Consider the following 16428-nt stretch of genomic DNA (forward strand, 5'->3'; position numbering starts at 1 on the left):
TACTGTTTAAGCAACGGAGCTTTCAGAGGGGAAACTGACCCCTTGTCGATAGCGGTGCGTTTTTTAATAAAGAGAGTGTCGCCTGAGACTTGCCAACTCTCCTCGCTCTCTGCTGGGTGTCAGACTGCAAATGGCTTTTTAATTCATTTTTTTTATCTGAATCAATAAAAACTGTATTGCCGTTCAGCAGGTCATTGCGCTGGGAAAGACACGCACGCACACACACACACACACACACTTATGAACAGTAGCCTCCCTCTCCTTTTCACTGCAGAGCTTTGTGGTCGACTATGGGTGCGTCACAACTGTCTAAATGGTTTCCTCTCCTTCTCTCCTCTCCTCCTCTCCATCCCCTCCCCTCCTCTCCTCATCTCCTCTCCTGGGTGTCTACAGTTCTTACACTTCCTGTGTGTGTGTGTGCGTGCGTGCGTGCGTGCGTGCGTGCGTGCGTGCGTGCGTGCGTGCGTGCGCGCGTACCAGACTCTCACAGTAACTACCCCTGGGTTGGACAGCTACACACGCAATTGGGAGAACATTTCCTCTTCTCAGATAGCGTCCACCCCTCCTAAGCAGTCCCAGGTATGCGCAGTGACTATCAAGCTATTCAATGATGCTTGCTGTCACGGTGGCGGGTGGCAATTCTCTCTCCAATCTGTCCCGTCAAAAGCCATTTTCCACTATCTTGGTGTGAAGGCAGACGAGATGAGAAGGTATTGTTGTTGATGTTATTGGCAGCCTGTCTGGCCTCCCTTTGACACTGCAGCGAGGGGGAGGGAGGCGTGTCTGTGGTATTGTGTGTCTTTGATGAGTGAGTGAGTCCCCCATATTGATGAAGCCAGAGGGCTCAGACATGGCAGAAGAGAATTAGATTAGATTAGATTCAACTTTATTGTCATCGCAGAGTACAAGTACAATACAACGAAATGCAGTTTAGCATCCAACCAGAAGTGCAAATAGTGATATAAGGGCATGATATAAATAGAACAAGAGGTAGTGATAGGTAACTATACAGTCTGTGCAGAGGTAGTATTGTAAACCTCAGTATAGTTTAGAGGTATATACAGTTATGAGCTATATACAGTTATGAGCTATATACAGTGAGGTAGTTTATGTACAGTATCTAATGTGCAGAAGTATAAAAGAAGCTATGTCAGGAGACGTGCAATGTGCAATATACAATAGTACAAAGGTGGTAATGTAAACATCAGTAGTGCAAAGGTTATAGAGTGATCACATTAACCAGGGGTGAGCAGCCAACAAGTATTGTCATCATAGTATAGGCATTTTCCATTGTCATATCCATAGTATCCCATCATGGTGGGGGGGGGTACTGAGAGTCATAGTCAAGTGTGTGTGTGTGTGTGTGTGTGTGTGTGTGTGTGTGTGTGTGTGTGTGTGGAGGGGGGAGAAGCTCTGTGGAAGAAGCCTGCTGGTGCGGGACCTGAGGATCCTGTACCTACTGAGTCTCTTTGAAAGTAGGGCTTCAAACAGTCCGTGGTTGGGGTGGGAGGTGTCCTTGATGATGTTTGCCACTCTCCGTCGACACCGGGTTGCCTGGGGGGACTTAATGGAAGGGAGTTTGGTGCCAACGATGCGCTAGGCCGTTTTCACCCCCCGTTGCAGGGCCTTCCGGTTGGACACAGTGCAGTTGCCGTACCACACTGTGATACAGTTGGTGAGGATGCTCTCAATGGTGCAGCGGTAGAAGTTGGTCAGGATCCTGGTAAACAGCTGGGCTTTCTTCAGTCTCCTTAGGAAGTATAGGCACTGCTGCGCCTTTTTGACCAAGGAAGAGGTGTTAAGAGTCCAAGAGAGGTCCTCTGAGATGTGGACCCGCAGAAACTTAAAGCTGGAAACACGCTCCACCTCCATCCCGTTCACAGCGTCCAGTTTTTTTTTTCACGTCCAGGAGGTGCTGAAACCAAGGTCTCTGAGTTTGTCTCACCAAGGTCTCACCAAGGTCTCCAGCTTGGAGGGGATGATTGTGTTGAATACTGAGCTGAAGTCAATGAACAGCTTCCTGGCGTAGGTGTTGCTTGTGTCGAGGTGGGTCAGGGTAGAGTAAAGCACCATGGAATGCTATATATATATTTTTTTTTTGTCTCTGTCTCCCTCTCTCTCCCTCTCTCTCTTTCTCCCACTCTCTCCACCTCTCCCTCACTTTCTCTCTCCTTCTCCCTCTCTTTCTCCTTCTCCCCTCTCCCTCTCTATCTCCCTCTCTCTCTCTCTCCCTCCCTCCCTCCCTCTCTCATTCTTCTCTCTTCTTGTCCCTCTCTCTCTCTCTCTCTCTTTCTCTCTCTCCCTCTCTCTCTCCCTCTCCTTCTCTCTCTCTGTCTGCCATCCTCATTTCAGAATTTCAGCTGGCCCTCTCTTAAATGTTCCTCTATTTGTCGACCGGTCCTTATCAGGACACCAAGTGAATTCCTGCTTTTGTGGAAAATCGTTTTCGTCTCCTCCTCACGGGGAGCGGCCATATTGAATCACGGCTAATGTTTCTTATCGACTGTTCTTTTTCCTGCTCATAATGGGGAAAATTGCATTTCCGTTGGAGTCTTTTTTTACCATGCTACACCCCCGCCTCCCCCCTCCTATTTTCTTGTTGTCCAAAGACTAAATAGTAAATGGACTGCACTTATATAGAGCCTTTATCCAAAGCACTTTACAATGGCCTCTCATTCACCCATTCATACACACATTCACACACCAAGATTTGGTTTATTTTTTATTTTTCAGCTGAGACAGACGACAGGAGAGAAAAGGCCAGGCGGGGATGGAACCCACAACCTTTGGGACTATATGTACATGTGTGCTATTGTTGGGCACCGCTACTTCGCCACCAATGATGGAGATAGTACAGGCCCAGTACATCCCAGTACAGGCCCAGTACAGTCCCAGTACATTCCAGCTCATCCCAGTACAGGCCCAGTACAGGCCCAGTCACTGGCGGACTCAGGGGGCGACTGCCCCCCCTGGTGCCCCCACGGTTGAAAAACGTCGCGCTTAAGTGCCCTTTTGAGTGGCGAAAATGCCCTTTTGAGTGGCAAAAACCAGAGCGTGTGCCCTATTAGTGCCCGTCCAATGGTCTAAACTTGACCATGTGCCCCCACAGTTGAAAAACGTCATGCTAAAGTGCCCTTTTGAGTGGCGAAAATTAGAGGACGTGCCCTATTGGCTGCCCTTCTAATGGTCTAAACTTGACCATGTGCCCCAACCGTTGAAAAACATCGCACTAAAGTGCCCCTTTGAGTGGCGAAAATGCCCTTTTGAGTGGCATTGAGTGGCCCTTCCAATGGTCTAAACTTGACCATGTGCCCCCATAGTTGAAAACATTGCGTGATCTACTGGGATTTTCTTGCACAACCACCTCTAGTGTTTACAGAGAATGGTCAGAAAAAGACAAAAATATCCTGTGAGCGTCAGTTCTCTGGGCGAAAATGGTGGTGGTGGTGTAATGGTGTGGGGGATATATTCTTGACACAAATCTGCAGCAATTGTGTGATGCTAGAATGTCAATATGGACCAAAATCTCGGAGGAATGTTTCCAGCACCTTGTTGAATCTATGCCACGATGAATTAAGGCAGTTCTGAAGGCAAAAGAGGGGGTCCAACCCGGTAATAGCAAGGTGTACCGGTGCAAGTGGCTGGTGAGTGTATGTTAGTGCAAATAACTAACTTGACTACTATTGATTTGATAAAGATGTATCATTTATATAAAAAGCTTTAATGTCGACCCCTGGTATAAGTGTTCTCCAGTGCCTTTTGTCCGCTATAAGGTGGTGGTAAGTTGAAGTTTGTGGTGTCGCAGCAAAAAAAAAAACGAACATTTTTCCTGCACGCGCATTTCATTACCCATCTGGGCTAAGCCCCGGATCTCCTACAATCCTAAATCCGCCCCTGGCCTAGACTACATAAGGTTAATATTAATCAAGGATGAGGACTATTTCACCATACATGATGCATCATAGCTTTTTGCTCACTGATGGGGTCCCATGTTGTGCAGTAGGTGCCCTTTTTTTCTTTTCGCCCCTGCCCTTCAAACAGCCTGAGTCCGCCACTGGGCCCAGTACATCCCAGCTCATCCCAGTACAGTACCAGTACATCCCAGTACAGGCCCAGTACAGGCCCAGTACAGTACCAGTAGCCTACATCCCAGTACATCCCAGCACATCCCAGCACATCCCAGTACAGGCCCAGTTCATCCCAGTACATTGACTGGCAGTGCTACTAGGTGCTAATGAGCTTGTGTGTGTGTGTGTGTGTGTGTGTGTGTGTGTGTGTGTGTGTGTGTGTGTGTGTGTGTGTGTGTGTGTGTGTGTGTGTGTGTGTGTGTGTGTGTGTGTGTGTGTGTGTGTGTGTGTGTGTGTGTGTGTGTGTGTGTGTGTGTGTGTGTGTGTGTGTGTGTGTGTGTGTGTGTGTGTGTGTGTGTGTGTGTGTGTGTGTGTGTGTGTGTGTGTGTGTGTGTGTGTGTGTGTGTGTGTGTGTGTGTGTGTGTGTGTGTGTGTGTGTGTGTGTGTGTGTGTTTGTCAGTCATTGAGTCACCACACCTGACTCATCTCATGTCTGTTCAGAGGTGTTTGTGTTATGTCACCCTGAAAGGTCACAGTGGAGCCAACACACACACACTTTATCTCACTCCTTCTCACACACACACACACTCTCTCTCTCTCTCTCTCTCTCTCTCTCTCTCTCTCTCTCTCTCTCTCTCTCTCTCTCTCTCTCTCTCTCACAGATACACACACACACACACTATCTCACTCTCTCTCTCTCTCTCTCTCTCTCTCTCTCTCTCTCTCTCTCTCTCTCTCTCTCTCTCTCTCTCTCTCTCTCTCACACACACACACACACAGTCACACACACAGAGACAGGGCTCAGCTGCCCACCTCTGGCCCCAGACAGCTTGTGTATTCCAGTTCTGCCTGTGAGCAGATTGCCTTTGGATTGGATCTGGTCCCGTCCAATTCCCCGGCCCTTCTCTGGCCCACTCTGGCCCTGCTACCTGCCAAGGGCCCCTCCCTGTCTGCTCCCTGCCATGGCCCCTCCCTCCCTGCCATGGCCCCTCCCTCCCTGCTGCCCCTCCCCCATGGCCCCTCCCTCCCTGCTGCCCCTCCACCATGGCACCTCCCTCCCTGCTGCCCCTCCCCCATGGCCCCTCCCTCCCTGCTACCTGCCATGGCCCCTTCCTCCCTGCTACCTGCCATGGCCCCTCCCTCCCTGCTACCTGCCATGGCTCCTCCCTCCCTGCTACCTGCCATGGCCCCTCCCTCCCTGCTACCTGCCATGGCACCCCCCTCCCTGCTACCTGCTATGGCCCCTCCCTCCCTGCTACCTGCCATGGCTCCTCCCTCCCTGCTGCCCCTCCCCCATGCCCCCCCCCTCCCTGCTACCTGCCATGGCCCCTCCCCCCCTGCTACCTGCCATGGCTCCTCCCTCCCTCCCTGCTGCCCCTCCCCCATGGCCCCTCCCTCCCTGCTACCTGCCATGGCCCCTCCCTCGCTCCCTGCTAGGCCCCTCCCTCCCTGCCATGACCCCTCCCTCCCTGCTGCCATGGCCCCTCCCTCCCTGCTGCCCCTCCCCAATGGCCCCATCATCCCTGCCGGTGCCAGCAACACAGGGCCCAGACCAACACGTGTGTTTGTGTGTGTGTGTGTGTCGACGTGTAATAGCACCTAGTAGCAGGCAGTCATACTCTAACTAACACATGCTCTCTTGTCAACATGTATCCTATTACTGTATCTTATTGACCTCTACTCCAGCTTTTTACTTTGCTATGCTCCTTCTGCATTTGTTTTGTATCTGCACACCCAATGTTTTTAGCTGCAGGTGCAAGAGGAGAGGAGTAAGAAAAAAAAAACTTCAACATTCCTTTCATTGCAAAAATCAAAGCTTTTATTAATTATTATTAATTAATTAAGGTCTATAGACCTTCTTCAGAGTCTGAGACTTTACAGTCTTTCTGCGTTTGTTCAAGCTCTGTGCCGTGCAATCAAAACATGTTTAGTGTGCAGTTAGGTTGATTGGAATGCTTAGGCCTATAGGCGTTCCTTGTTGAATTGAGGATATTTAAGATTACTCTACCCCCCTAACCTTGGGGCGGCTGTGGCTCAGGGGGTAGATCCGGTGTCTAATGATCGCAAGGTCTCACAGGTTCGATCCCCGGCTGGCCACGTGTCGAGGTGTCTTTGGGCAAGACATTGAACCCCAAATTGCTCTCAATGAGCGGGCCGGCACCTTGCATGGTAGCTTGCCGCCATTGGTGTGTGAACGGGTGAATGAAGTGCAGTCCGTTTACCATTTACCAATCATAATATGACTGGAAACATGTCGCACCCTCTATCAGTGTCAGTGGATGTGGAAAATCGTAGGACGGGCTTATTGTGGTGCATGGAAACGGAAAGAGGAATGCTATCATCTGATAGTTTGATACTGTACCTCCTTCCCTTCCATTCTAATCAAGAACCCAGTGGTGCAGGTCATCTTCTACTTTGGTGCTGTGGGAACGGTAGGAGCTCTACCTGACAGGGTTTCCGTTAGAAAAAATTGGCGCCGGTCATCGTGTCCGGGAAGATTTCAATTTACCGGACAAACGTGAGATATTCCGGTCATCATATTAAAATATAATATAGCTGTTTGTCGCGGTGATTACTGTTGTGTAGCCTATATATGCCGTTTAATGTCTATTTCTCATCCGATACGATTAGATGCGAGCTATATAATAAATATAATAATATATAGGCTTTCATGATTCGCATGCGCGCTATGCCTACGCTATGTGTGGAGCGCTGAACGCGCGCCACACTGGAACTGAACAGACTGCATCGATCAATGAACGGACTCCACATTACGTTAACTGAAGTGTGTTAAATAGTTTCACGACAGTAATGTAAGTTTTCTATATTCTCTTTCCAGTTTTACCCTTTTTATCAATAAAACAACGTAATTTCTATAACCACGTCTCGCTGATTGGGAAGTCTAGCTGCCTGTCAAATCATACTTACTCAGACTCGGGAGTATGAGAATGGGGAGGATGTATCGGAGGGATACACACCCGTGGACTATTTCACCTTAGTGGCACAAATTAAACTCTAACACTATAGATAGACTAAATTGAACTAAAATGATGGACACCGACTGAATAACTGAGTGGGGGGGAAGACAGGTCTCAAATGTGGAACAATTATAACATTTAATACATAAAGATAAAACATACACAAATATATAACATTGATATCCCTAAACTCAAATGTAGTGTGGTATTGTGAACCTAATCTAATCAATCCTAATCTAATGGTGGGGATGTTATACTCTGAATCTCCCGACTCAGGGCTGGAACGGGCACGGCAGGCTCAATCAACGGGGTTGAGATGGCCGCTAGCGTCCTTTACTAGCCGCATCTCACGGCCCTCGGTGGTCATTCACTGTGCTCTAGCACATCCAAAACACGCAGAACAATAACCTTGACTCCGGTCACTGCAGTGGTTTTATTTAGACTAGATCAAACTAAATTAACTGACTAAACTACTCGCGCCGTTGTGAGACAGGGTTGCCAGATGGGGGGGGGTTACCGCCGAATGGGCTACTGGGTTTAGCGGTTATTTAGCGGACTAGTTAGTTCCCATCTGGCAACCCTGCCGCTGTTTGTCATCGCGTAGGTTAGTCTACACATTAATAATAAAAGAAAACATATAGCCTATATATATTCGTCTTTTTTAATGTAGAAGGAATCAGAATATGTGACAAATTAATTTTAGCAAATTGTATTCAAATTGTGCTTAAAGAGAATTATTTTCACCGGACATTATGACCGAAGAGGTTTAAAAATGTCGGACTTCAACAGATTTTATCGGACAAAGACCGGTAATTACCGGTTAACGGAAACCCTGCTACCTGACCTAATTTTCAACGTTTGCAGGAAAAGTGCGATACAAATAAAGATTATTATTATTATTATTATTACTATTATTACTATTATTATGATACCATCATAATACTATTGGCTGTAATTTGTCCTGCTGGGCTGCTGATTTGATAGGATTTACTTGACGAGCAAACAGAATTATTTCCCGGGGAAATGTTAGCGATACTAATGGAGGATGGAGGATACCACCTTGAGCCAGGCTAGAATGTAGGCTATACCGTTTATGTTCCTGTGGGCTTAAAACATTGTAGGTCAGGTAAGCAGAGCTAAACCTAGTAGGTCTGGTAAGTACAGCTAAACCTAGTAGGTCAGGTAAGCAGAGCTACATATTATCCGTATTGCAGATCTAGATCGCCAACCATGATGAATGATATAAATATAAAAGTATATGCCATTTGGATGATGCTTTTATCCAAAGCAACTTACATTGCAGTGAGTGCGTATATTTTTCCGTATATATGATCCCAGCGGGAATCAAACCCACAACCTAAGCGCTTTAACGCTGTGCTCGACCAACTGAGCCACAGACGATACGTGTTTTTGTCCAAGTCCGGGGATGAGGACGTGTACAAAACAGACACCTCTGTGATCAAGTGGACGGGGGGCGGCAGAGGCTCAGGAGGTAGAGCAAGGTTTGGTGGTTCGAACACCGGCTGGCCACGTGTCAAGGTGTCAGCAAGGCACTGACCTCCTAATTGCTCCAGGTCTATGGCTCTGACCCCTGTGCCTAGAGCATCAAATACCAAATTCCAACAATTGACTGACAAGTTGATTGCATGGCAAATAAAACAATAATTATTTATTTTTAATTTTTAAGTGGAATCGCAATTCAACAGCTTGCATGGCAGGTGGAAAGGTCTAAATCCATAACAGACTACAGAGAGAACCCTAGTGACATGGAGCGCACAATACAATCTCCCTCCCGACTGAACACCTTGTTGAGAATGTTAACACCAGTCCTTATATGAGGCCCCCTGCTGGAGAGGAGGACTGTGCGCTCTGACGTGGCTGACGTTAGGAAGTATTTTTAAGCAATTTTGAAAGCAGCCAGCCCGGATTAGATGTCCTCCAAACATGCGCAGACCAGCTGGCAGCTCTATTCAAGGATATTGTTTTTCAGTCTGTGATCCCCATCTGTTTAAAGGCGACCATTGTTCCTGTGCCCAAGACATGAAATGTAACCTGCTTAAATGACACACTCGTATCACTCACACACACAATTATCATGAAGTGCTTTCTTTTTTTCTTTATTTATTATTAACCAGAAAAAGTAACATTACAGATGGTAAAAATGTGTTACATTTAGTCTGGCCTGACTCTTCCGCAGCACAAGAGACTGAATCACATAAACATTACAAAAGGTAAAACCGGGAACAATCACATAAGGAAGACAACAGGAACACATTAAACAGCTACACAAAGCAGAGGACTTAAGGGAGTCAGTAAGATGGTGTGAGTTGGATCAGTGATTGCTTTGGGAGGCTAGTCAGAACCTGCATGAACTCCATCCTACCTGAAATCCTGTTATTTTTTCTGAGTGGGGCAGTCCCACTCATATTTTTCATTGTACTGGACAGATATAGCGAAGACAGACAGGACCCATGCCGACATGGGCATAATGTGTGCACTGCAGACTGCGGTGCTAGACCACTGGACCACCCCAGGCCACGATACCTGACATCCTTAACCCACTCCAGTTTGCAGACCGGAAAACAATCGATCTAGGGACGATTCAGTCTCCGTCTGCCCTCCACACCGCTCACCACTCCCACCTGGACAAGAATAAACACCTAGCCCATGTGAGAATGCTGTTCATCCATTAACACTGGAACAGCCGTGCCTATTTTACCTACTATAAGAGCCGCCTCGGGGGTCAAATGACCATAGTCTTTACAATGGAAAGCTTCTATTTACACACAACGACCACTAGTTGGTCGGCTTGTAAATTAGCCTGCCACCTACGCAGAAAAACTGCAAAAGAGCTTTATACTAGCATATCCTGATGTGATTTTGAAAATATAAGGATACTGGGTGGTAGAACGCACATATCTAGGAAAGGTTGTGAAAGGAGGGTCCTGAAATGTGATCGAGTGCAAAGATATTAAAAAAAAAATACTCACAGGTCAAATGAATGAATGAATGAATGAATGAATGAATGGACTTTATTGTCATTGCTACAGTACAGGTACCAAACAACGAAATTTAGGAGGGGTGGCTCCCCTGGTGTTAGGAAAGGGAAAAAAAAATAAGACTTTTAGAAAAAAAAAATCACAAGAAGGTAAGGAGCTGGTTTACATAAATAAAGGCTATGTACACAATCCACTGTACTATACTGTACAGATAGTCAACTAGGGTTGTCATATTGCACAATAGTATTTTTTCACGTTATTTAAAGTGTCACAGTTTGCAGGCTTGAAATGTACATGTTTGTGCCTCAGCACTACACCAGATTTTTTCAGTCCAGCAGCTGCCATACAATCCGTCCAGACTGTCCAGGGCCCAGAACTTAGGTCTTTGCTGTGTTCAGGGCCTGGACGGCCCTGTGGTAGAAGCAGTTCTTCAGTCTGTTTGTCTTAGCGGCCAGGGTCCTGAACCTCCTTTTCGAGGGCAGCCTGGTAAAGTGTACGTGCCCAGGGTGGGTCGGGTCCCTGGAGATCTTTGAGGCCTTCCTGAGACAGCGTGTGTTGTACAGCTCTTCCAGAGAGGGGAGGGGGGCGCCGGTGATCTTCTGTGCTGTTCTCACTACTCTCTGTAGCGCATTTCTCTCCGCTGTTGTGCAGCTGGAGAACCAGTTGCAGATGCCGTAGGTGAGGATGCTCTCCACTGCGCCGCGGTAGAAGGCCACCAGTATCTCCTGCTTGTTGTGTTCCTTCCTGAGGCATCTCAGGGTGTATAGCCGCTGTTGTGCCCTCTTGATGGTGCCTTTTGTGTTGTCCTTCCAGGTCAGGTCATCCCGCATGTGATGTCCCAGGAATCGGAGGGTTGAGACTAGGGGTGTAACGGTACATCGATTCACATCGATGCATCGATTCATTGACTAACGATCTGATTACATCGACGCAATGTAAAAACATCGATCTATATCGTCATCTTAAAGATACACCTTTATTTTGAAATGGCACATTCTGCGTGACTGTCACCATTTCCGTGCAGCGCGCGACTAGCAGACGTTTACACTCTCTGCTCGGTTGGGAAAACTCAACATGTTGACTGACGCTGGCTGCGTTCGTCAAACACGCTCTGGAAATCTGATCAGCACTCGCGGAACGCCTCTTGTCCAATCAAATGACTTGACGTTGAACCCAGTGTTGCGCTCCGGCGCTCTCAGAGCGAGTTGACGAACGCAGCCCACATGTTACTGACGCTGTCAGCCAGTCAAACGCGGACTCCCAAACCCCACCTCTCCTCTCCTCTCTGCTCTGAGCTGTCCTTCCAAACCCAAGTTGCGCTAGCCTGCCTAGCTTAGTTAGCTAACGTTAGCTACAATAACTTTGCGAATAAAACAAACAACAAGCACCGTGTGTTCCTCACAGCCCACCACAGGGACACACATCTACCTCCACGTCCACTGGGCTGCTACAGGCCAACTAGCCGCACAGACACACATATTCACAACACTGCATGCTAACAGAAGTTAAGCTAAAGCAGCTAACGTGTGTTTTTTGGGGGGGCATGGTAGGGTCGGGGAGGGGATACAACTTATACACACAAACAGACACACACACACGCACACAACATGATATCGCGTCATTTCGATCATATCGTCATATCGATCTTGAATCGAATCGAATCGAAATCGTATCGTGACTGACATTGTGATATCGTCAAACATTGTATCGTCATACAAACAAATCGATATAATATCGTATCGTGATGAAGCTGGTGATTTACACCCCTAGTTGAGACTCTCTCCACGCTCTCTCCGTCGATGAGCAGGGGCTGGATCTCGGACTTTTTCCTCCTGAAGTCTACGATGAATTCCTGGGTCTTTGACTTGTTCAGCAGCAGGTTGTTAACCTTGCACAGCTTGCTCAGTTGCTCTACCTCATCCCTGTACGCCGCCTCGTCCCCCCCCCGAGATACATCCCACCACAGTGGTGTCGTCTGTAAACTTTACGATGTAGTTGCTGGGGTGGACGGGGGTGAAGTCGTAGGTGTAGAGGTTGTAGAGGATGGGGCTGACCCCACCCATGGCTGTTTTAGTGTTAAATACCTGCATTCAACACCACTGTGCTCTCCAAGCTGTTCACCAAACTCAGGACCCTGGAGATGAACACCTCCTGCTACAACTAGGTCCTAGACCTCCTAACAAAGCAGTGAAATGCTTCATTTGCACAGAGCCCCAACAATGTAATATACAACAAACAGACAGATAATATACAGTAACTCACTAAATACTGAAATACACTTTAACTAAATTGTACAATGCAAATACAAAAAGAAATTCATGCCAACCACAGTGGTGTCTTCAGCAGACTTGAGGATTGTGTTGGAGACATGGGTGGTGAGTCGGAAGTACAGGAGGGGACTAAGCATGCATCCCTGGGGGGCCCTAGAGGTGTTTTCCTCCAATCTCTTCTCGCATCAGCTGAATTGTTTTCTCTTTCAGGAATAATAATGAGTTTTGTCATATTTTCAATACCCAAAATGCCACCATGGTTCCAATGTTAGTCTTCGTCAAGTGGGATGTATGAGGTGGTGTGGAAATGCTCAGGCTAAATGTCATCTTGTCAAATGTCGGGGGGAGGGGCGGGGGCGGGATTGGCTGTTTGCAAATCTCAGGAAAATGTCTGGTGTATATGGTGAAGCTGTGTGTTGTCGGGTGGAGAGCTATTGAGTTAAGATTCCGTGGTGAGATTGGATTGTCTGGAACATTGTGTGAGTGTGTGTGTGTGTGCGTGCGTGCGTGCGTGCGTTGCAGTCAATACTCATTCTATCATTGACTTAGTCCTTGGCATCCAATGAGCAACCTTTTCAATACTTTTTAAAATATTCAAGTGAAACCCAGTAGCAGTCTCTCTTAGGTTTCCTCTCTTTCTAATTTTTTCTAACACTTAGAATAAACATTCCAACACGCACCTATAAGGCCTACACATAGGGTGACCAGGTCCCAACAACCCAAATGTGGGACAAGGAGTATGTTTGTGTGGGACAATGTGGACACCCTCTCAACAGGCCCCAACCGAACTTTAGGTGCCCCTGGTACTACTTTCTTTGCTATCTCAGAGTCTGGAAAAATGGTCGGAGCTAGCTTGTTAACACAGTCAATTGACCGGTATGATTGGGAGTGTTGCACTGTATGGTAAACATTGGTTATTTCTGCTGCTGTTACCTTATCAGAGTGGCAATCATTTTTCGGTTTGAGTAGGAGGAATGTCTCCATAGAGTTGGATGTCTCTTTTTGAGCGACACGTTTCTTGTGAGAATCGCATTCTCTGTGTCTTTTGATGTCGTATTCACCGCCATGTGAAATTGAAAAAGAACTCTTGCAAAGATTGCAAAAAACTCTCTGAGAGTCGCCCTGCACTGGCTTCACCCACGTATAAGTGTTTTCCCAGTCTTTGTTGTAGGTGCATCTTCTTTTCTTGCTGACTGTGGTTTGAGTTTCCTCCATTTTCTATAACCTGCTGCATTTGACTCGCGTTCGTTGTTGTTGTTGTTTGGGGGGGACTTACTTTCATTGGTTAACCTGGCTGCACTTGACCCCAGCACCTGACGTGTGCTACAGTTTGATTGACAGCAAACACAGCCCCGTGATGATAGCCTTCCCTGCTTTCTCCACAGCCATTGGATAAATCCGAGTTTTTTGTTTTTTGTTGCCAATAATAATTAAATATGCGGGACATCGTCCCAATTTGCGGGACGCACTAAAAGTCGTGAAAATGCTGTGCAGTCCCGCACAAAGCGGGACATCTGGTCACCCTACCTACACAGCACACACACAACCACCTGCGTTTGAAGGCTTTGAGTAGAATGGGGATGTTCTGTGTTTGTGTGTGCAGACTACCTCTCCCAGGGCGTGGATCTGAGTGGGATAGACGTCATCGAGAACGACCTTCTGTTCATCAGCCGGGCCAGGCTGGAGGTGGAGAACCAGGCCAAGAGACTGCTGGAGCAGGGCATGGAGATACAGGTAGGTACACACACACACACACACACACACACACACACACACACACACACACACACACAGAGAAACACACACACACAGACACACAGAGGCACACACACACACACACACACACACACACAGGCACACACCCACGAGCATACACACACACAGAGACACACACACACAAACACACTGAGGCACACACGCACACACACACAAACACACAGAGACACACACACACACACAAACGCACACACACACGCACACACACACAAACACACAGAGGCACACACACACTCACACAAACACACAGAGAGACACACACACACACACACACACACACACAGAGACACACACACATACATACACACAGAGACATGCACACACACACACACACACACACACACACACACACACACAGAGACACACACACACACACACACACGCTGCACAGAGCAGCACACACAGGGACCGGGCGACACACATACACACACATCTTCCTCTGTCTCTCCTCCTCTGAGGTGAGGGGAGCCGTGCCTGTGGTATTGTTCCTGATGATGAATGAGTTTCCTTATTTCTGGTATTGATACTAGAGAACATGTAGAGGTGGACAATGGAAAAATTTAGAAAAAAAATGGAGAAAAAAATCCAGCTGACAACTCTCTCCCTCTCTCTCTTTCCCTCTCTCTCTCTCTTTCTCTCGTTCTTTCGATCTCTTGAGCCTGGCCTTGCTCAGAGCAGCGCTGCTGTCTAAAACAGATGGTCAGCAGCCACAAGCATTCCTCTTTTGTGTTTTAACACAAAATAAGCATTTTAATATACAAATAAATCTAAAATAAGCATGCTCCATGGTCCTCCCAAGAGTTGCTGAATTTCCTCATCAATTCGTTCAACGTTGTGTGTGTGTGTGTGTGTGTGTGTGTGTGTGTGTGTGTGTGTGTGTGTGTGTGTGTGTGTGTGTGTGTGTATACCAAGCTATTCCTTTCATTTTCCTTTCACTGAACTACCAAGGGACTGGGGCTTTCTGCTTGATGCATTTAGAATCTGATAAAGATGAGCCTCTCTTCTGAGAACACTAACAGATCAACTCCCCCAGGTCTTTCTGCTTAAGTGTTGTTGTTCTTTTCTGTTATTGTAATTGTTGTTTTTGCCGTAAATAATGCAATATTCGTGCTGACTTGCGGTCCAGTGCAGGGTTGGATGAATAATCGGAGAGTGATTCACATGGATGCACAGTACAGTACAGTGTATGATCTGGGCACGCAAGGATGTAGTAGTAGTAGTAGTAGTAGTAGTAGTAGTAGTAGTAGTAGTAGTAGTAGTAGTAGTAGTAGTAGTAGTAGTAGTACACTCTTATATACACTTATATACACTTATGGAATGGAATGGACTTTATTTGTCATTGCTACAGTACAGGTACCAAACAACGAAATTTAGGAGGGGTGGCTCCCCTGGTGTTTAGGAAAGGAAAAAGAAAACACATTTTAGAAAGAGCATAGATGCATAAAATCACAAGAAGGTAAGGAGCTGGTTTACATCAATAAAGGCTATGTACACAATCCACTGTACTATACTGCACAGATAGTCAACTAGGGTTGTCATATTGCACAAAAAGTATTTTTTCACATTATTTTAAAGTGTCACAGTTTGCAGGCTTGAAAATGTACATGTTTGTGCCTCAGCACTAGCTGCCATACAATCCGTCCGGACTGTCCTGGGCCCAGAACTTAGGCCTTTTCTGTGTTCAGGGCCTTGACGGCCCTGTGGTAGAAGCTGTTCTTCAGTCTGTTTGTCTTAGCGGCCGGGGTCCTGTACCTCCTGTTCGAGGGCAGCTTGACAAAGTGTTCGTGCCCAGGGTGGGTCGGGTCCTTGGAGATCTTGGAGGCCCTCCTGAGACAGCGTGTTTTGTACAGCTCCTCCAGAGAGGGGAGGAGGGCGCCGGTGATCTTCTGTGCTGTTCTCACGACTCTCTGCCGCTGTTGTGCCCTCTTGATGGTGCCTTTAGTGTTGTCCTTCCAGGCCAGGTCATCCCGCATGTTGTGTCCCAGGAATCGGAGGGTTGAGACTATCTCCACGCTCTCTCCGTCGATGAGCAGGGGCTGGATCTCGGACTTTTTCCTCCTGAAGTCTACGATGAATTCCTGGGTCTTTGACTTGTTTAGCAGCAGGTTGTTAACCTTGCACAGCTTGCTCAATTGCTCTATATACACTTATATAGCGCCTTTATCCAAAGCGCTTTACAATGGCCTCTCATTCACACACACATTCACACACCAATGGCGGCCAAGCTACCATGCAAGCTACCATCCATCAGCCCCGCCGCTCATTGGGGTTCGGTGTCTCGCCCAAGGACACCTCAACACGTGGACAGGAGGAGCCGGGGATTGACCTTGCCGCCATT

At 47.3% G+C, this 16428-nt stretch overlaps 1 protein-coding gene across 1 annotated transcript in view; it reads left to right on the forward strand.

Moving 5' to 3' along the window:
* cog5 (component of oligomeric golgi complex 5) overlaps positions 1 to 16428 on the forward strand; it is a 114283-nt gene that overhangs the window by 36229 nt on the left and 61626 nt on the right. The window contains exon 7 of the mRNA XM_080537613.1: positions 13918 to 14048. Within this exon, the coding sequence (XP_080393739.1) occupies positions 13918 to 14048 (131 nt within the window). The remainder of the gene's footprint in view (positions 1 to 13917; positions 14049 to 16428) is intronic.

This window comes from Nansenia antarctica, assembly GCF_963989245.1.
Source record: "Nansenia antarctica genome assembly, chromosome: 8".
In the NCBI taxonomy this organism is placed as follows: Eukaryota; Metazoa; Chordata; class Actinopteri; order Argentiniformes; family Microstomatidae; genus Nansenia; species Nansenia antarctica.